General features: G+C 33.2%; 1 protein-coding gene across 1 annotated transcript; it reads right to left on the bottom strand.

Moving 5' to 3' along the window:
* Positions 1-14,530: 14,530 nt before the first annotated feature.
* Positions 14,531-15,427, bottom strand: LOC139483992 (uncharacterized protein F54H12.2-like). The gene has a single exon (XM_071267712.1). The coding sequence runs from the start codon at positions 15,425-15,427 to the stop codon at positions 14,531-14,533; it is 897 nt and encodes a 298-aa protein (XP_071123813.1).
* Positions 15,428-22,355: the final 6,928 nt, after the last annotated feature.

Here is a 22,355-nt window from a genome sequence, read left to right as displayed (position 1 = left end):
AAAATTAAAATAATACAAGACTAACAAAGGCCAGAGGCTCCTGACTTGGGACAGGCGCAAAAATGCGGCGGGGTTAAACATGTTTGTGAGATCTCAACCCTCCCCCTATACCTCTAACCAATGTAGAAAAGTAAACGCATAACAATACGCACATTAAAATTAAGTTCAAGAGAAGTCCGAGTCTGATGTCAGAAGATGTAACCAAAGAAAATAAACAAAATGACAATAATACATAAATAACAACAGACTACTAGCAGTTAACTGACATGCCAGCTCCAGACTTCAATTAAACTGACTGAAAGATTATGATTTCATCATATGAACATAGTATATATATTCTAAACAAAGGCAACTACCGCACGATTACTTGAAAAAAAATGCCAATTTAACATAGAAGAGGGGCGAAAGTACCAGAGGGACAGTCAAACTCATATTCTTAAGTTTACTCGTGAATATGTAAGAAGCGTTGTTTCAGAATGGTCCCAGATTAGAGGAGGGTTGAGATATTATACCCTGTTGCATTCTATAATACATGTTCAAAGTCATGTCACATAAAGTCTTCTTGATCATGTTGATAAAAAGGTCACAGCTTTGAACAAATAAATGGCCTCATAATTGAGTCGGATGATATAGGGGACACAATTTGAAGGTCATGACAAGGACCAAATATATGAATGACATGTTGTCATTGGACATGGGCATATTTTTGAATATGAAATACATATATTTTCGAATATAGGCATTTCAAACACAAATTATACTAAACATAACTGTTAAGATTGTATAATATAATCTTCACCGCTGTAAACATTGTTAATGGATTTGTTTGCAGGTATGTGAAAAACCACGACATCAATTATTATGAAACATTATCTAAACCCATGAAAATTGTTAACTTTCACAATATTCGAATTCACAGTAGATATAAAAAAAGATAATGTGGTATAATTGCCAATGAGATAACTCTTAACAAGAGACCAAATAACACAGAAAATAGCACAGTTACGTCACCATACGGCCTTCAACTATGAGCAAAACCCACACCACATAGTCAGCTATAAAGGGGACCGAAATGACATTGTAAAACAATTTAAACGAGAAAACTAATGGACTAATTTATGTTAAAAAAATGAACATAATAAAAATATGTAACACATAAACAACGACAACTGAATAACAGGCTCCTGACTTGGGACAGGCACAAATAGACAGAATGTGGCGGGCTTAAACATGTAAGCGGGATCCGAACCCTCTCCTAACCTGGGACAATTGTGTAACAGTTCAAAATAAGAACGAATTATAAAAATCAGTCGAAAAAGTAGGTTAAATATTTACAAAAAAAAACCACAACTTTGGTTAAACGTCATTGCTTATTATTTTTTTTTTACCAACTGCAAAAACAACAAAATCAGGTCCCTTTGCAATGTCAGATATAATAAAATACGTTTAATAAAGAAACCACTAGAATGTACATTTAACAGGTTTGATTTAATTGGCACATATTTACTCACTACCTGCATACAACGCATCCTATGCCAAAACAAAGTTGTAGTCTTTATATTATTATAAGGCATCATTTGCAAATGTTAGCATACACCTTTACCCAAAAGAAACTGTGAAACATTTCTTTTGAAGGTAAAAATGCCACCTTACAAATACAATTACTTTAAATTGGTGAGATTACTTTCTCGTGGTACCAGAGACTACATACTTTTTCCAATGAAAAAAAAGACAAATTCAACTCAGGCGAAGTATATTTGTCTAAGGCAAAAACTTTGCGAGTATAGTGTTGGTAATCGATGGTAGTCCGTCGGAAGGGGATGTTAAATGTATGACCTGTTTTAATAGAGAGTTATATCTCTTGTACAACACCCTTATAGATTTCAAAAACGAGAGGGCTAATGCCGCTTCAAGGCAGCACTCACACCCGCAAAGGGATAAATGTAAGTTCCATTAACTTGTTTCCAAATCCACTATAAATAAATATGTTTAAACTATTATGTACACACAATTAGACATTTTTACTTTTTGTTTAGCATGGTCGTTTATAGATATATATCTGTGGCTTTGTTATTGTTCGTTGGGGTGTACTTTTCTCCTGGCTTGTGTATAATTGTGTGCAATATCATGAAATTAAAAAACCGTGCATATGTTACTGTTTGCTCAATCTACAAAAAATGTTGCCCATAAATGTTAATTTTATGCAATATACATTTTATTGTTAAGGGAACCATTCAAAGATAAATGTAAAGAACATATTAAAATGTGATCTATGATGTACATTTTTAGTCTTTATATATAACTGCTTAATCAAGTGTTTTTGTTTTTTAAACAGCATGAAATGAAATTAACTTTTCATTTCAAATACAATTAATATTACCTTGATTTCATTAGGACTGGTTATTTTAATGTAGTTATGTTTTTCCAGTATTATTCATAATTTGATGCTGCATTTGTTTTTATTTTTATTTTTTAAGAAACAACATCTATCATTGACATAACGTCACCTCAAGAAATGACAACAACAAAAACCAAAACAGCGGAAGGCTCTACAACTACTGAAACAGATCCGTCTGAAACAACCGTGGCAGATTTACTGACCACAACTGAAACATCTGTTGAGTCATCGACTTCGTATTCAGTCTCGTCCGGATGGCATGCTCCTAAAGTATTTTCAACTCCGTCATCCGTCATTTCAACAAACAGTACACAACATTGCACCAACATGTACGTGTCTATTTGCTCAAACCAATTAAATAGTACATCAAGAAGCCAGGAATATACATACAAAGTGGATACAAAGAAGCTATCCTCCTACAAAAGAAAACATCAGAGTGCTTCAGATCCTAGAAAATCATCGATGTACATTGGAAGTGTTGGAATTGCAGTGCTGCTTTCTGTCCTTCTGTTCATAATGTTCCTGGATTGCGTACCGACAAAAGTTTAACATACACTGTTTTACTACAAATATAAGAGTGAGAATATGTTTAAAAACTATAAATTCGAAATTACTATGTTTCTTGTAAATAAGGGGTTAATAAAGAGCCAGTGTTATAGATACTAAACATATGGATATTATGAGATAATGGAGTACGTCAATAGGGAGATAAAACAATAAAAAGGCAATTAGAGGATATGATACAGGTTTAAACCTAAAAAGGTATCTAAAGTACTGTGGATTATATGTGAGTTTTTCTCAAACCACAAAAATTAATAACTAAGAACATAAATGAATATACAGTATATGATACCTTTAACTGTAACCCCCCAGTAAATAAACCGAACATGTACAATTAACATTAGATTCTTTAAAAAATATCAAAAAAAACACAAGTACCATTGTTTTTATTTTTTTATTAAAAATATATTAGATTAAAAAAAACAAAAACTATCACAAAACATGATCTCAGAGTAGTCAATATAGCCAAATCTATCGGTCGACATCTGATTGGAATACCTGTCCTACGATATGTACAAATTATACATAGTTATAATACTATAAACTGTATAATTTCCATTCTTTCAACGACAAAATCATTTTATATCTCTACCTGTGTGACGTTTACATTCTAAGTTAGCGCCATGTGTATCTATCCATTTAGTCCAAGTACTTCAAAAATTTTCATCGTCTATTTGTGGATTAAACATGTATAAATGAAATTAAAAAATAAGAAAGCATCGAATGAGGTTGTCTAATTCGATATTTGCCTTTTTGTGCTTCTTTGTTAAATATTTCTTTGTTTTTATTGTTATGAAGATACAATGTACTTGTGGTACATGTACAACCTGTCGTTATTGTTTATGATATTCTTGTATTATTATTGTTTTTCAGTTTTGCTAGTGTGATTTGTCTTTATGCTTTTTGGTGTTAGTTGATACACATAGCATTGCTCTGTACTTATACATCTCGATATTGTTTGTAAAACTTGTTTGTTCCTTGTGTTTCAATTTTGCTATGTGCTTTGTCTATATGCCCTTTAATGTTTCTACATTTACATTATATGACGTGGCTCTAAACATCCGATCATTGTGTTATTCTATTATGGTAGTTTTTAGTATCCTTGTCTTTAGTTTGCTAATATACTTGGTCTACATGTAGTATATGGTATATTTCATTTTGTGCTTCTGTCTTACATATTTGTATGTTTTTAGTGATTAAGAATATAACACAATGTTGACTGCTGTATATTGACATTTTTACCTATTAAGTCTGTTTGTTTTGTTGATGCACAGTTGTGAATATAATGGAATTTGATGCAACTGTCATACAAGTTAGATGTTTAGCTAGCTTAGCTATACAACCAAGTTAAATTCACCATTTTCTACATAAGAAAATGCCTGTATCAACTCAACTTTTTTTCATCCGTTTGCTGTGTTTGAGCTTTTGATTTTGCCATTTGATTAGGGACTTTCCGTTTTTAATTTTCCACGGAGTTCAGTATTTTTGTCGATTTACTTTTTAGCTCACCTGACCCAAATGGGCCAGGTGAGCTTTTCTCATCAATCGGCGTCCGTAGTCCGTCGTCCTTAAACTTTTACAAAAATCTTCTCCTCTGAAACTCCTGAGTCAAATGTAACCGAACGTGGCCACAATCACCATTGGGGTATCTAGTTTAAAAAGGTATCAATTGACACGGCCAACAAAACAAGATGGCCACCATGGCAAGGAATAGAACATAGAGGTAAAATGTAGATTTAGGCTTATACCTCTATAGACCAAAGCATGTAAAGTACATCGAACATGGAATAAAATTGTTTATCAGTTCAAGATCTATCTACCCTGAAATGTTCAGACAAATCGAACAACCCGTTGATGGGTTGCTTTCTCCTGAATTTGTAATTTCAAGGAAATTTTACATCTTTTGTTTATTATCTTGAATATTATGATAGATAGAGAGAAACTGTAAACAACAATAATTTTTAGCAAAGTCAGATCTACAAATAAGTCATCATAACCAAATGGTTAATTGACCCCTTAAGGAGTAATTATCTTTCACAGTACATGTTTAACAAGTTTTTGTAGATTTTTGTAATCGCTTACAAAAGTCTTCTCCTGAAACAACTGAATCAAACTCCACCAACCTTGGCCACAATTACAAGTATATGTCCAATGACCCTGTCTGCCAACCAAAATGGTAGATATGGCTAAAAATAGAACAAAAGGAGAAAATGCATGTTTTGACTAATATCTCTGAAAATAAAGCAAAAGTTTATCGGTTGCATTATTTCATGTTGTTAATAAAAAATATCAGGTGAGCGACATAGGAGCTTCTTGTTATTACTATGCTTGGTATAATGTGGGATACATTAATCCTGTACATGTTGCAAGTTTGTGTAGTGGTAATGGCATACCGTCTTGATTATAATATTTAAAGTCTAAATATATTTTTAATGGGACATATTGGTCTCCCCATCTTTGCGTTTCTTTATGACGTATTTAGTTGATGTGAATTTGTCGTTTTATATTTAATATGTTAGGTGTATTGATGTTCGGCATTTCATGAATTTGAATAAATGAACATTTGTCTTGACTTGATATCATACAGCAAAACACCCTTTGACTATGGTCTGTTGTACTTAGTAGTATGTTTATGTATATGTAAGTTTTTTTTTATTTTGTTGTTAACAAATAAATTAACGAAGTGTTATATATGAATTATTTGTATGTCTGTGTAAATCTAGTTGATATAAAAACAAGTTTAAAACGCAATAACTTCTTTGTCATTTACTGTTGTATTGACGTATGCCATAAAAAAAAAATAAAGGTTGATCCTAAAATATAGTTTGTTTTTGTTTTATAATGTTAAGCTTAAAATAGATGGACAAAACGAATAAAAAACGTGATTGATTACATTTAATTAAAGGTAATAAGAATGTTTTGGCGGGCCATGCACAATAAATATAAAATGGAGATAAACACGATCACAGCATGGCATAATATTTATAAAACACAACTATCACAATCATATGACCTTAAAGCCCCGGTCACAACAGATCGTACGATTTTTTGTCGTGGAAGATCTATAAAACAGTTGTCGTGGCACTGTCGTTCAAAATGTCAAAAATATATTCCGAGTGGTCACATCAACTACGACATGTCCACGATAGGTACACGACAGAGAAAAAAGAATTGACTTGTACTGGCGTAGGTAAGTCGAAGTCGATCGTACGACAATTGTGAGTTGTTTGGGACTATTTTTCAGGTTTTCATTTCATGGGATGCGCGTATTACTGTCGTGTCACAGTCGTGCCAATGTCGTATGACTGTCGTGCCACTGTCATGCCAGGCTCCAGCCGCATGAATCCAACGAAATCACCGGCTGATTCACGCTCTAACTTTTAATCAGTGTATACTATACTGCCAAAACATCAGGCGCCGTTCGATCCATGGACTAACCCACCAACATCGGGCGTTTCGCTGGTTACTATACTATTCACGGGTTTGAATCAACGGTAACAGGACCGTATTTTGCTCTTATTGGTGGATGGCAAGGCACCTATTCAGCAGGGCAAGGCGTAATCGTTCAGCTGGAATAGCCATCCTCTTTAACCGGAGACGGTATGTTTTTGCAAAACATTCATTCCCACCTAATTGTATTCTTTTAAATAAAACAAAAATAAGTTACACGATGAACGTGCAATCAATGTTGTGCGAACATCGTACGAAATTTGGTATTCGTGAGACAATCTTGCGACTGTATCACGGGTGTCTTGCGACAGTCAAAGGATTTCCGTACGACAGTCTTGCAACAGTTGTTTGATTTTTCTTTATCAAAATGGTTTATGTAGGTACCCACGACAATGTGTTTATCGCACGACAGTCGCTCGACTGTGGTAAGACACTATCACGACAGCCACCAGACAGTGACACGACATAAAATCGTAAGCAAAAAAGGTGCATGTCAAATTTTCTTCACACGACATACGACAGCGCCACGATGCTCAAAATATCGTGCGACTGTCGTACGATGATCACAAATGACCCACGATTTGATCAATTTTCATGTCGTGGCGCTGCATAGATGTGTCGTGGGTTCGTTGTGACCAGGGCTTGAGTGAACAAATTAAACAACAGAAGAATTAAGCCTTGAGAATTATAATTGTCCGTTGATAAATTTTGAAATTATTAAGAAACTAAGGTTTCAACTCCCTCAGGCAAAGTTTGCTTTAGATGAATTTGGCTATTTATTTTAGGTATTTTTGACATATAGCTCTTCAACAATTTTCGGTACTTATACATCTTCAGATTTCAAATGTTTGGCTTTGAGCTTTGAGCTTCCTGATGAAGGTAAATCCAGAAAAGCGCTTCGGACGCAATAAACTATGTATCGTGTTGTTTTCCATTTTTTATTCTGACTCGTTTGATATTTAAAACTTCGATGAATGTGTCAAATAATTGACAAAATAAGACATTAAGTGTCATAAAGAAACCGACAGGTGGTTATAGGGAAAGAAAACATTCTTATGAATCCTACAGGTTCAAAATGCGTTCTTTTGTTTGGTGTTAATTATATAAACAGTACAAACCAAAGGCTCAACAATAAATGACAGAAAATATTTGTAACAACACCATGATAAAAAGAGAAAAGATGAAAATACAAACAACAATTTAAAAAAAAAACACTGTATATACAGAAAAAGACGGACTTGGCAACATGAGTCAACCAAACATTCCGAGGATGACTCATGTGCTTCGGAAGATACAATTTGTTATCTGGCAACAATTGTTTCTTTGCTCAGGACGAACTCTCAGTATTTAATTTCCCCGCACCGATTTAATGTTGTACATGTACAAGACGAAACTATAAGTGTAATCGCGTGATGTTCTATGGTAAGGCGGTTCTGTTTCACTATCAACACCAGTCACGTTTAGCCCGGCTATGTATCGTTTCTTATCAGGATTTATGGTAAATTCAATTATCAAGTATTTAGGAGATTTTGATCATGTTAATCTATGTTTATACCTACAGAGTAGGGTAGGACGGATGTGTGGTTAAATTTAAGGCAACAGTAGTTAACAGATATTCAACCCACCATTTTTTTTCACAAAATGCCCTGTACCAAGTCAGGAAAAATGGCCATTGTTACATTATAGTTTGTTTCTGTGTGTTTTACATTTCGATGTTGTGTCTCTGTTGTGTCGTAGTTCTCTTATATTTGATACGTTTCCCCCAGTTTTAGTTTGTAACCCGGATTTGTTTTTTTCTCTATCGATTTATGAATTTTGAACAGCGGTAAACTACTGTTGCCTTTATTTAACAGATATTAATATTTTATAAATTCAAGTGTAAATGAAAAACCGACAGGAGTTGCATGAACTCCATTTGCATATCGTTGAAAATAGTATTATAAGAACCGAAAAATTAAATTGTATGACTGTTTCTGTATTGGGTCTTTTATACATTAGACGTTAGGTGAATTGAGCCCGAGACTTAATATAACGATATCATCTTTTTGTACGCAAGCGGTTAAATCTGTTTAGAAGACTTTTCAGATCTCGAAAGTGTCGAAACTGTAAAAAAACAAGTCGTTAACGATTTGAGATAATTAAAAAGTACTTTAAATCAAATGTTGTAATAAATAAAAATAAATGAGGTCAGGGCAACAAATGAGGTTGAATGGACTTGGTCGAAGTTGACATAATATCATAAATACTTTTTGTATCACCAGACGTATTATCATCAAATTAAAGATATTCCTAGAAGACCAGTTGATAACCACATATCATTTACTTTGGGAAAATCCTTTCATGTTATATACATATTCTGTTATCAGTCATTTTAACATTTCCTAGTATAACGTGGACTCAAGTAAAAATAAATTTACATGTAAAAAGTGCTTTTGTTTCTGTTCGGTTTCATGTTTTAGACAATGAAATTAAAAATATTGATTAGGTTTAGAAAGTTCATAACATTATTTTATATTTCAGCAAAATATATATCAAGTTTTGAGTCTGTTCAATCTTATATCAGAATTTAACAAAGATTCAGAAAATGCACATTACATTCTGAATTCCTACTTTCTCACACTTCATATCTGCTTATCTTTCCGGATCACTTACGATCAACAACACTTTTGTGTGGGGTTCGTGTTGCTCAGTTTTTGGTTTTCCAAGTTGTTTTGTCTGAAGTGTTGTTTGTGTTTTCGCCTTTTTTCGTCTGTTTGTTGTCGACTTATGAGTTTAAATATCCATGTATTATCTTTCGCCTGACTTTGACTCAATAAACATGTAAAGATGTAGTATAATGGCTACGGAGACTTTTACCATCAAAGTTCAAGCAACGGAAATGAAAGCAATTATATAGGCAACTAACAGCGGGAAAAATCCAAATCGTGTAGGTGACTACTAAAAACCCCGACATGACAAATGCGAAACAATTCATTTGAGAATACCAACAACCTAATTTATAACCAGAATAGTAATGTCGTTATATATCACAAATTCCGATCACTACATTAACCTCTGGAGGGCAATGACTTAAAAAAAAAGGGGGGGGGGGCTGTAATTATTCGAGTTAAATTGATATATTTTTTTTATTACATTTTGCTTTATGCTTTCGCAACAATGATATGTATATTGCATACTTGCGTACTAGTATTTATGTGTATGGACTTGCAGTATGTTGTGGATGACCATTTATCTTACCTCCTATACATTTCTAGGAATATGATTGGTTAAAAGCGACCTCGTGGAGACCGTGTATATTCCATATTAGGTTAGTAGGGAGGCGGGGCTTATTTCTATACACGGTTAGTAGTGGATTTACGACTTAGGCACTGTTTGATTATTTAAAAGTATTGAAAGTTCTGTTTAATATTGTTATATCAAGGTTAGTTTTTTAGTGCAGACCAATTGAAGAAGGTTTTAAAATTGAACACTTGAACACTTTACAAAAATAAGAAGATGTGTTATGATAGCAAATAAGACATATTTAGTCTAACTTCAAAAAATAAAGATAGTCGGTAAGATAAATTCGTTACATAGTGTGCTAGTGACCTAATATGATATATACAGGTTAAGTAAATTCCATATGGGGTTCGAGCGAAGAGCTTCGCTCTCACCCCATATGGAATTTACTGACCCTGTATATATCATGTTAGGTCACTAACACACTATGTAATAAAATTGAGAATGGAAATGGGGAATGTGCCAAAGAGACAACAACCCGACCATAGAAAAAAACAACAGCAGAAGGTCACCAACAGGTCTTCAATGTAGCGAGAAATTCCCGCACCCGGAGACGTCCTTCAACTGGCCCCTAAACAAATATATACTAGTTCAGTGATAATGAACGCCATACTCATTTCCAAATTGTACACAAGAAACTAAAATTAAAATAATACAAGACTAACAAAGGCCAGAGGCTCCTGACTTGGGACAGGCGCAAAAATGCGGCGGGGTTAAACATGTTTGTGAGATCTCAACCCTCCCCCTATACCTCTAGCCAATGTAGAAAAGTAAACGCATAACAATACGCACATTAAAATTCAGTTCAAGAGAAGTCCGAGTCTGATGTCAGAAGATGTAACCAAAGAAAATAAACAAAATGACAATAATACATAAATAACAACAGACTACTAGCAGTTAACTGACATGCCAGCTCCAGACTTCAATTAAACTGACTGAAAGATTATGATTTCATCATATGAACATCAGGCACAATCCTTCCCGTTAGGGGTTTAGTATCATACCATCATAACATATATGAGAAGAACATAACCCGTGTCATGCCAACAACTGGTTTTTGAATAAATGTGTTTAGTTCCGATGCAAAGACCCTATAAGTGAATCAATATTAACGCCAAAATATGCAATCTTTAATGACCTGACAACAGTGTCGTAACTATATCCCTTCTTAATAAGTCTATTCAAAGGTTTTGTTAGTTTTTGAGGTGAATACTGACACTTTTGTGCTTAATAAAGAATATTTCCATAAAAAATTGGATGTGAAATACCTGAACGTATAAGAAATCTGCATGTTGAGCTATATTTACGAATGATGTCCTTATACCGATGATAAAATTTAGTAAATGTTTTGACTAGTTTGTGATATCGAAAACCCTGGTGTAATAATTTTTCAGTAATACATAAATTTCTCTCGTTAACATCTAAAATATTGTTACATACACGAGCGAATCGTACAAGTTGAGATATATAAACACCGTAAGATGGTGACAAGGGAACGTCACCATCTAAAAATGGATAACTAACGATAGGAAATGAAAAATCATCTCTTTTATCATAAACCTAAGTATTCAGCTTTCCGTTAGTGATATAGATATCAAGATCGAGGAAAGGGCAGTGGTCATTGTTAGTATTAGCTTTATTTAAAGTAAGTTCAACAGGATAAATTTCTTTAATATACATACTGAAGTCGTCATTATTGAGAGCCAAAATATCATCCAAATATCTAAAAGTATTATTAAATTTGTTTATCAGATGTTGTTTCGAATGATTTTAAACTACCAGAGTTCACTCGTGAGCTTCGCTCTCACCCCATATGGAATTTACTGACCCTGTATATATCATGTTAGGTCACTAACACACTATGTAACTAATAATAAACTACGTCATGTTTATTAAATACTAGAATTGTACGAGTCTCTCTATGAGTAGTGTGTTATGAGACTGCCCTCCGTAAGTAAAAGTGTGGAGCCTGTAATCCCCTCTAATCTTCTTAAGCCAGCTTATAATCCCCTCTAATCTTCTTAAGCCAGCTTATGGTACGATTTAAAGCAGCTTATGATGCAACTTTAAGCAGCTTATTATGCAATCATTCGGATAAAGATAATCCTTATCTTTTAATCTAGATTAGTGCTCCTCAATGTTTTTGTTCCTTTAAGCACATCATTGTGCAATCAATCGGATTAAGATAATCCTTATCTTTTAATCTAGATTAGTGCTCCTCAATGTTTTGTTCCTTTTTTTATCCCGATAAGAGTTAACAATTGCTAATTATAATCTATTTGTTTTCGGATTAGAAAAACCGAGTATTAACCCTTTTAATCCTGATTAGGATAAACAAATGCTAATTATAATATATTTGTTTTCGGATTAGAGAAACGACTCTTAATTTATATCCTAGATTTGAGGAATCCCTTTTGGTAATTAACCAGTTGTTTCCAGACAATAAAAATCCGATTGTTTTCGAACTTAACTAGCGGATCCTTTGTTTGAATAAAGGGAATTAATTGTAACGGAAGGAGAGACAGGCTATTTTTTATTTTTACAGGAAATACTCTACACAACAGATTGCAAGAGAGAAGAAATATTAACAAACTGCTAACTGTATTTTCTAACAAACTAGTTGAGATAAGGATAGTTAAAAAAATGAAAAAAGTTTTTCTTTCTTTCTCTTTGTAAATTCTTGATATTATTTTCTTTCTTTTCTCAATTAGTTTGTTTAAAAATAAACACCTCGTTGTCTCATCTATATATAGTTTCTTTAAACACAAAATAATAACACATTTCATGTATTAATCATTTATTTAAAATATTCTAGATTGTATTTGTTTTTTTTTAAGTTAAAACATTTAAATTGTAACCATTTTTTTCTCTTCTTTTTTATTGTGAATATACTGTTTATGTCTCGTTGCCCATACATTTTCTTTCGGGTTTCCAAATTAGTTTCTGTCTTTTTTGTCTTTTTATTCCGTTGGATGTATTCATTGTCACTATCTTCACTGTATTCATCTGTTTCTTCTTTCTCCTTATTTTCTTCTTCTGTTTTCTTTTCTTTATAAGAGGTAGACTCGAATCGTACTTTGTTTGTTTTTTCGACATTCCTAAACAAACAAAGTGGAATGCTAGTAGACTTCAGAAATTTGTAGAATTGATGTATACCAGCTGTTAGTTTTCTACGACCAATTGGAACTGTTGAATCACGTATCAAGTCAACGATATGAGTGTTTGAAATAACTTTTCCGTCAATGCAAACTTCACCTTGTTCGTCCCACTTAATAGATGGTTGTTTTTGTAAGTAAAGCAAAAGTCGCAAGGCTTTGTCTTTATATCTAGATAGGATAGTGATATTGATCAACGATTGTAAATCATCATGTAACGGTTTCTGGTCATAAGAAAGATTGTGTTGGTCATTGTCTCGAGGTGGAGTGTCATTTAACACCACTTCCGCTTTCGGTTGATCTTCGTTTTGTTTTTGTAAGACAGCCTCGAATTTATGTTTAGGAATAAGAATCATTTCCTTCGTCATTTTAAGTGAGCAAGCACAATCTTTACTACTATAGGAATGAGATTTGATCGATACTTTAAAAGAAGTATCTTTCGATGTAAACGTTGGGTGTCCTCGGCAGTGATTTTACGAATAACCGTTTTGTACTCCAACAGTTTCTTTTTATTTAGCGGAGATAGTGTAACGACTCCATGTAAAATGTTGTATATACATTCTAGTAGGATCTTAAATTGTTCGTTATTCATCGTTTTTATCATTGCGAGTCTTTGTTGATCCTCAGCGGAAGCCAATAAGGATAGAAAATTAACGTGTCTAATCACTTGCGTACTCATAGCTTTTTAAGTATTATTTCGGAAGAAAAACCACACAGTTCTCTCCAATGAATATATTTGTTCTAAGTAAATAAAGTTTGTCTGTGTGAGCGCTCTAATCAAGGTGTTTGGAAAGGTAAAAGTGAATGATCTCCCTTTGACATGGTTTGAGATCTTCTTTTTTCACATATCGTTGAAATCAAAGTTTTAGTTCGAGTTTTATATGTTTGATACAAACGTATATTTTTTTCTTTGGTTTGTTTTTGGTTGTGTTTAAGTTTTGATGAAAAACATTTAATTAAATGAATGTTTACCACTCTTGCACAAAATTTCCAAATTGGTTTTCAAACTTAATAAATTACATGAAAGCAGGTAAATGACCAGCAACAATGTAAAAAAAAACACTTTAAAAAATGCACCAGTTCTATAGCGAAGAAATTTTAAAAGACGAACAGGAAGAAAAAAAAACCAACAAATAAAAGAATTATATTTGAATGTTTATTAGACAAATAGAAATATTAAACACAGAAAAAGAAATGTCATATAATGTGGTTGTGTCATAACATAATCTAAATAGAACAAAATACAACAAACAGTATTAGGTATGAATTTAGTGTTCTACTTTGATCTGACGATTTTCCGTTATTTCAAAATAGCCAGAGTTTTCGGCTACAATGAGTAAAGAGACAGTTTCTGGTAAGGGTGATGCAAAATGACATTCAAGTCTTACTTTTCCTTGCTTTACCAGGGACAGATAGTTGGCATCTGAAAAGTGAGGTTGTAAATCAAAACAGAATAAAGCATATCCATTGTTGAAGTCCGATCTAGTTATTTCATTCCCCGCATCTCCGCCCCACTTTCCACAGTTTTCAAACATTTTAACGTATGCTGCAACATTTGTTGCACCCCTGTCTTCGTTGAATTGTAGTTTCAAAGGAATTCCATCTACAGGAACTCCATCACAGTACAAAGTTATTTGTTGCAAGTCAAAATGTTGAAAATTCCACGGATTAAGTTGATAATCACCGTTCACGGCGTTGTCGAAGTTAGACCCATGATGATTCGTTTTGGTTTCACGTCTTGGAAAATGTTCTCCAACACTGCATTCGTACTACCCATCATGAGAGTAATATGTTTCATTACTGTTTTTGTATAGGGATATTTAGCATTCGTTGATTTCAATGCTTCCGAATGAGCAAAAATGATAGCTGGATTGACCTTAATTTTACACACTTTAACGACAATATCTTCAATGACAACATCATAGTCCGCATCGTCTTCGCTTGACATTAGACAAAAACTCGGTCTACTTCTGAAAAGTTTCAATTTTACGTCAACCATATTCAATAAGTAACGATCCATTTCAAAAAGATCGTGAAACAACATTCCTTCCATATCAAGGCTCTTAGAATTACCTATCAGTTTTTTCCTTTCGTAAAGACCCGTGTTAGTATCAAATGAGTCCATGTGTCCACTTCTGTCCTTATAAAACAACGCACTCGTTAGTTGTGATGCTTTTGCATCTTGTCCATAATCGAGTAGCGTTTTCATCATGCATTTGTACGAGTAGTTGGTATTACTTGATGATACCAGTGAACCTTTTAGGTAACAGTCGACCTGAGAAAAAAGTGCATAGAAAAATCCATTTACTGGTGCCACCTTTGAATCTATAGCAATATTGTCTCCATTGCTATGTTTTACACGCAACTTAACATACAGTTTCGACCGTCTGAGATCGATGTATTCTAGTCCGTTCTGGGCACACAAATTAAATTCTATTGGGTTGTAGGCTGTTACTTGTGATGTAGGCCGACATTCTTCATACGAAATTGACTCAACTCCTAACTGGTATGGAGGTATCTCGAAAACTTCTAATTGTGACGGAATAGCTTCTGTGAAGTTGTTCTGTGATGTTAGTAAAGCCATTTTTAATTCATGTACTCTGAAAAAACGTCTCGTTTTGGTTCTCTTTTCTTTTTGCATACGCCAACTCCACTGCTGGTTGCCTTATGACTGGTCTTTCGTTTACGTTTTTTTCCTTTTATATGCAAACCCTCATCTTCTAAAGACTCTTTAGCCATTTCGACCATTTGCGCACTTGGACTAACTAGATGAATATTGTACTTTTCATTAGATTTCGACGAGGTTGACGGCGATTTTTGATTTCCAATAGGTATCATAAAAGACCCATTACGTCCGGTATTTTTAATGTGCGTTATATACGTTTTGTTATTCCCCTGCACAACATTTTGATAATATTTCGACCACTTCTCCATGCTTGGAATGTACATTTTGTCTGCATTCATCGTTGACACTTCCCCTTTCTTTTTCTAATATGTAGTGTACAGGACAAACGTTGATTTAAAAATGACGCTTGTTCTCCACTTTCGTCGAAAATATGTATTTCTAAGTCGCGGATTTCAGTTTTTTTCACAGGTACGAAAATAGGGTTATAAAAAACGTAATTCCAAGTATTGTTTGGTGTAGGAAATACACGTCGTAAAAGTGAAAACTCATTGTGAAACAGACTTACACCCATACATACGTCACAAAAAATGTATAGTTCGTGTTTGGTTTTTTTAACAGTTGAAATTTTCTCCTTGGAATAAAAATCCAAAACAGCTATTTCCCACTTTCCTTCTAAATACAACGTGTCACTTAGGTGAACCTTGAAATTTGAAGGTATATTTTCAGGATAATACTTATTTGATTGATCGTTGAATAAGAAAATAATGTGATCCTCGTCAATATCGTCGTTTGTCATGATAATGTTTGAATGTCTTCCTCGGGAATGTATTGGTTATACTTATCAGGCCAACCTTGAAACTTACATAAAAACTCGGTCTTTCCTCGCCTTTTACGCTTTTTCAGAACTTTCTCTACAACCCAGAGTGATTCATCTGATTTATCAACAGCCTGAAGTTCAGCAGAATAATATTCACCAGAAATTTCCTCATCGTTATAAAAAGAGCTCAATTTATAAATCTTGATGTTCTGTTTTTTAAATCTCCGTACAACTTTGAAGATCTCATCCGTCCATTTTTGACTATAACTTCTGTCAAAGATGTGTCGCGTATAAGCAATTCTAACAAGAGAACCGATTTTAAATTTGTAACTCTTCCGCCGTTGCAATCTTCTTTTTCTCTTCAAATCTGCTTCGGTTTTAAGTTTTTGTGGGTTTTTGGTATTTGGCCGACTCGTCTTATCAGTAGATTTCTTTTTATTCAAGTATTGTTGAACCCATACATCCGCCTCGTTTTCCGGTGTAACGTCGTTGGGTGCAATATTGTTTAGGGACCTGTGTGGTGTTGCATTGTAGCTCTTTACAAATTTTTGTAAATTGTCAATGTACCGATACGTTCTCTTTTTAGTAAAGTAACGATAAAATTTATTTTTTATGGTTTGTATCACACGCTCTGCATAGTTTGCTTTTATCTCGTTCTTAGTTAAAAAATGTCGCACTCCTCTTTCCTTGAAAAGTTTTTAAACAACCTTTGACTTGAAACATCCATCAACGTCCGAGCGGATCTTGTCTACCTTTGCTGTTTGCAGAATTTTTTCAAAAGCTTAGGCTATGTCAACACCTTTTTTACTCTTTGATGGTTGCATCCAAAGACGTCGACTAAAGCAATCGATGGCAACTAGTATAAAATTATATCCAGAGTTCCATTGTGATAAATTACTTACTTGCATTAGGTCGACGTCCATTAAGTTACCAATTCCTGTTGTATACACACGTAATCTTCTAAAAGAACGCCTGGGAGTTTTTTGTAAGGAATAATTGTCTTGTGCATTTAACCATCTCTTTATTTTGTGGTAACCAATTTTTTTCCCATCCGCATTAACAATGTGATAAAGTTTGCTAGCTAAAATTGAAGAGAGAAGCTGTGTTTACCATTGACGACGAGACTAAAGTAATTATTAAGAAAACGGGAAGACGACTACAGCAAAAGACATTCATTCATATCGTTGTAAAGGGTAAAAAAATCAAAATCAACAGAGACGTGTGGCTAAAATTGTGTAATCTGAAAGAGAGTATAGTGTTTCTACATTCTTTTATTGAAGATCACTAAACTTCATTTGTTTTGAGAACAATCGCCATGTCGGGCATGGAGAAGAAGCTTCTAACTACAGTCTTGATCTATTCTTTTGCCGAGGTGTTACAGGAATTGATTACAAAGAAAACGAAAGAAACGTGTTCTGGTTGCCAAGTTGAACACCCCAGTCAACATAACCAAGAATGTTTGATGAAAAGCGAGCAGGAGCACTTGGAAAGACATTTTGAAACAGCATGTCGTTCGTTTTTACTTTTAGATGTGTTGATTAAATTCAGAGAAGACGTAAAAAAACTGAACATGTCTTCAGAATTTGTGTGCAATTACTTCCTACTTAATGTGATCGTATTGGACAGACTACGTAGTCAAACAATAAAAGACAATGTTTACCGTTTAATGGAAAAAAGAATCAAATCACGTGAACACTTAATATGACATTTTTATTTTATTTTTTTAATTTCTTCATATATTGTACATTGTATGTAATTTTATTTATTATTTATATTCTTGTATTCATGTTTGAAATTTTGTGCGTTCAATAAATATTACTTAGCTTGTTTTCTTTTTGAAATTTGTTGGTAGAACTGAGGCTTTTCTTTCACGATTTGGTTTTACAATGTTGGTTTTCAATATTCTGTGGTCAAATGATTTTTAACAGTTTTTGCATTGTTGGTTGAGAACGGAAGCTTAACACGTCAAAAAGGAACACGGATGCCAAAACGTAAAAAAAACCATACCAAAATATAAAAAAAGAAGCTAAATACATGTAAAAAGAAAAATCAACAAAAAATACTTATGTATCAAACATATAAAACTCGAACTTAAACTTTATTTCAGTCATTTGTGGGAAAATAAAAACTGAAAAAACTCAGACCATGTCAAGTGGAGATCGTACGCTTTTACCTTTCCAAGCACCATGTTCTATTTTAATTGTGGGACCGACACAAAGTGGAAAAACTATGTTGACTTTTCGCATAATTAAACAAGCTGGAGGTATGTTTTCAACCCCTCCTGTAAAAATTGTATATTGCTATTCTGTTTATCAAGAATTATTCACAAGTATGGAAAAAGAAATAAACAATATAAATTTTCATGAAGGTTTACCAAGCAGTGATCAAGTGGATGCATGGTCAGAAAAAAGGGAACATATGCTTCTGGTTTTAGACGATTTGCTCGCAACAGCAGTGAACGATGTGGAAGTTTTAAATTTATTTACGGTTAAATCTCATCATCAAAACATAAGTCTTTTAATGCTTACTCAGAATTTATATCATTCTCCGGGTAAATTCATGCGCACCATTTCCCTGAATGCATCTTACATTATTTGTCTGAAAAATCATCGTGATCAACACCAGTTAACCGTACTTGCTAAACAAATTTTACCAGGTCAGGTGAAATATTTCATGTCGGCCTACGAACTCGCCACCAAAAAAAAGTACGGATACTTGACGATTGATTTGAGCGCTCACACAGACAAACTTTATTTACTTAGAACAAATATATTCATTGGAGAGAACTGTGTGGTTTTTCTTCCGAAATAATACTTAAAAAGCTATGAGTAAGCAAGTGATTAGACACGTTAATTTTCTATCCTTATTGGCTTCTGCTGAGGATCAACAAAGACTCGCAATGATAAAAACGATGAATAACGAACAATTTAAGATCCTACTAGAATGTATATACAACATTTTACATGGAGTCGTTACACTATCTCCGCTAAATAAAAAGAAACTGTTGGAGTACAAAACGGTTATTCGTAAAATCACTGCCGAGGACACCCAACGTTTACATCGAAAGAGACTTCTTTTAAAGTATCGATCAAATCTCATTCCTATAGTAGTAAAGATTGTGCTTGCTCACTTAAAATGATGAAGGAAATGATTCTTATTCCTAAACATAAATTCGAGGCTGTCTTACAAAAACAAAACGAAGATCAACCGAAAGCGGAAGTGGTGTTAAATGACACTCCACCTCGAGACAATGACCAACACAATCTTTCTTATGACCAGAAACCGTTACATGATGATTTACAATCGTTAATCAATATCACTATTCCATCTAGATATAAAGACAAAGCCTTGCGACTTTTGCTTTACTTACAAAAACAACCATCTATTAAGTGGGACGAACAAGGTGAAGTTTGCATTGACGGAAAAGTTATTTCAAACACTCATATCGTTGACTTGATACGTGATTCAACAGTTCCAATTGGTCGTAGAAAACTAACAGCTGGTATACATCAATTCTACAAATTTCTGAAGTCTACTAGCATTCCACTTTGTTTGTTTAGGAATGTCGAAAAAACAAACAAAGTACGATTCGAGTCTACCTCTTATAAAGAAAAGAAAACAGAAGAAGAAAATAAGGAGAAAGAAGAAACAGATGAATACAGTGAAGATAGTGACAATGAATACATCCAACGGAATAAAAAGACAAAAAAGACAGAAACTAATTTGGAAACCCGAAAGAAAATGTATGGGCAACGAGACATAAACAGTATATTCACAATAAAAAAGAAGAGAAAAAAATGGTTACAATTTAAATGTTTTAACTAAAAAAAAACAAATACAATCTAGAATATTTTAAATAAATGATTAATACATGAAATGTGTTATTATTTTGTGTTTAAAGAAACTATATATAGATGAGACAACGAGGTGTTTATTTTTAAACAAGCTAATTGAGAAAAGAAAGAAAATAATATCAAGAATTTACAAAGAGAAAGAAAGAAAAACTTTTTTCATTTTTTTAACTATCCTTATCTCAACTAGTTTGTCTCTCCTTCCGTTACAATTAATTCCCTTTATTCAAACAAAGGATCCACTAATTAAGTTCGAAAACAATTGGATTTTGATTGTCTGGAAACAACTGGTTAATTATCAAAAGGGATTCCTCAAATCTAGGATATACATTAAGAGTCGTTTCTCTAATCCGAAAACAGATATATTATAATTAGCATTTGTTTATCCTAATCAGGATTAAAAGGGTTAATACTCGGTTCTCTAATCCGAAAACAAATAGATTATAATTAGCAATTGTTAACTCTTATCGGGATAAAAAAGGAACAAAACATTGAGGAGCACTAATCTAGATTAAAAGATAAGGATTATCTTAATCCGATTGATTGCACAATGATGTGCTTAAAGGAACAAAAACATTGAGGAGCACTAATCTAGATTAAAAGATAAGGATTATCTTTATCCGAATGATTGCATAATAAGCTGCTTAAAGTTGCATCATAAGCTGCTTTAAATCGTACCATAAGCTGGCTTAAGAAGATTAGAGGGGATTATAAGCTGGCTTAAGAAGATTAGAGGGGATTACAGGCTCCACACTTTTACTTACGGAGGGCAGTCTCATAACACACTACTTCTATGATGTTCGAGTTTGACTCTTTCATTGTAAATATTCAAGATTGTTGTAGTTTTATAATCAGAATAAATGTATGATTCGTTTTACATCATAATCATACTAATGAAGGATATCTGTTATCCGACACTTTCAACATTTGTTCATTTTTTTAAATTTTCTTTTGGTGGTGTTGTACTGTTATATATTATATTTTGAAGTGTATTGTATATGTATTTATCAAAGATGTACAAAATCTAACATATAAAATGATGTTTGTTTATAGTTAACACGCGTTTGGTTAATTATAGTAAGGTCGGTTCGATTGGGATATTGAATTCATGCACGAGTGAACTCTGGTAGTTTAAAATCATTCGAGCCATTGCAGTCAAAGTGTACAGTAGCATTTTGCAAAATAAATAATAATATTAATCATATTATTTATTTTCAGATTTGGGGACCACAAGTATGGGGAAACCAGTACAAGCTGCTTAATATCTATATATTTATATGAACTTTCAACAATATTATACTCATATTTATGATAAAACATGTGCCTGTCTCTGCAAGTGGCGTCTCCCATGTAAGAGTTTGTGGTTATTTGATAAATATTTTATGTTCGTTTGAGTTTACGAATTAGAATTTAACATAGTTATGTGATCCATCGCCCCGTATTAAAGATGTGTCGTTGACTATTATTCAGGCATTTAATATCTGTATGTATTCATCGAAAAACGTCATCGATGTTGTGTCTAATCCTTTCTAGTTCATATAAGCATTAGAAATCTAGGACAGTCTATGCCTTAAAACATTTCCAGATGCGCAGATTAGTCTGTAAATTTTGAGGTAAAACATGCAGCCATTGTAGCCGGAGGGTCCACATGAACCTTTCAAAAATTTTGTTTAACATGTCAAAAAAGGTGAAAAAAGAAAACAAATATAAAACTGTTGTTAATATTTATTTTCATCGGGTATTAAATTGTTTTGTGGATAAATTTTATGACATTATTCTACTTTTGGCCTCTTAAACAGTTGCTCAACTTACAAAATAGACCGCAATAAATAACAGTTGGAGGTAAGCAACATGTATGTTGCTACTTGTTCACGAATAAACAGTATTAGGTTGGTTCCCTCCGCAAAACATTCAGTATTCCTTCGGAATATACAAATATTAACGGGCGGTATGAGCTAATGATAGGGGAAACATGATTATATTAAAGCAAAGGCTTTTTAGCTGGCATCGGCAAAATAAAAAATATGATATTTGACCAGCTCTGATTAAAATATCTGAATTCAAGACTGCAAAATAAGCTAATTCTATAGAAATCTATTAAATCATCATAAATTTGATAAAAAAAAAATATATACAATATAGTAAAGACAATCACATAGCTTCAAAAAATATTGCTTGAAATAATAGCTAGTTATTTGAATTGCATATCATATTTTTA

This window comes from Mytilus edulis, chromosome 8, assembly GCF_963676685.1.
Source record: "Mytilus edulis chromosome 8, xbMytEdul2.2, whole genome shotgun sequence".
Taxonomy (NCBI): Eukaryota; Metazoa; Mollusca; class Bivalvia; order Mytilida; family Mytilidae; genus Mytilus; species Mytilus edulis.
The sequence above is the reverse complement of the archived record's forward strand: the minus strand, read 5'-3'. Positions and strand labels throughout refer to the sequence as shown.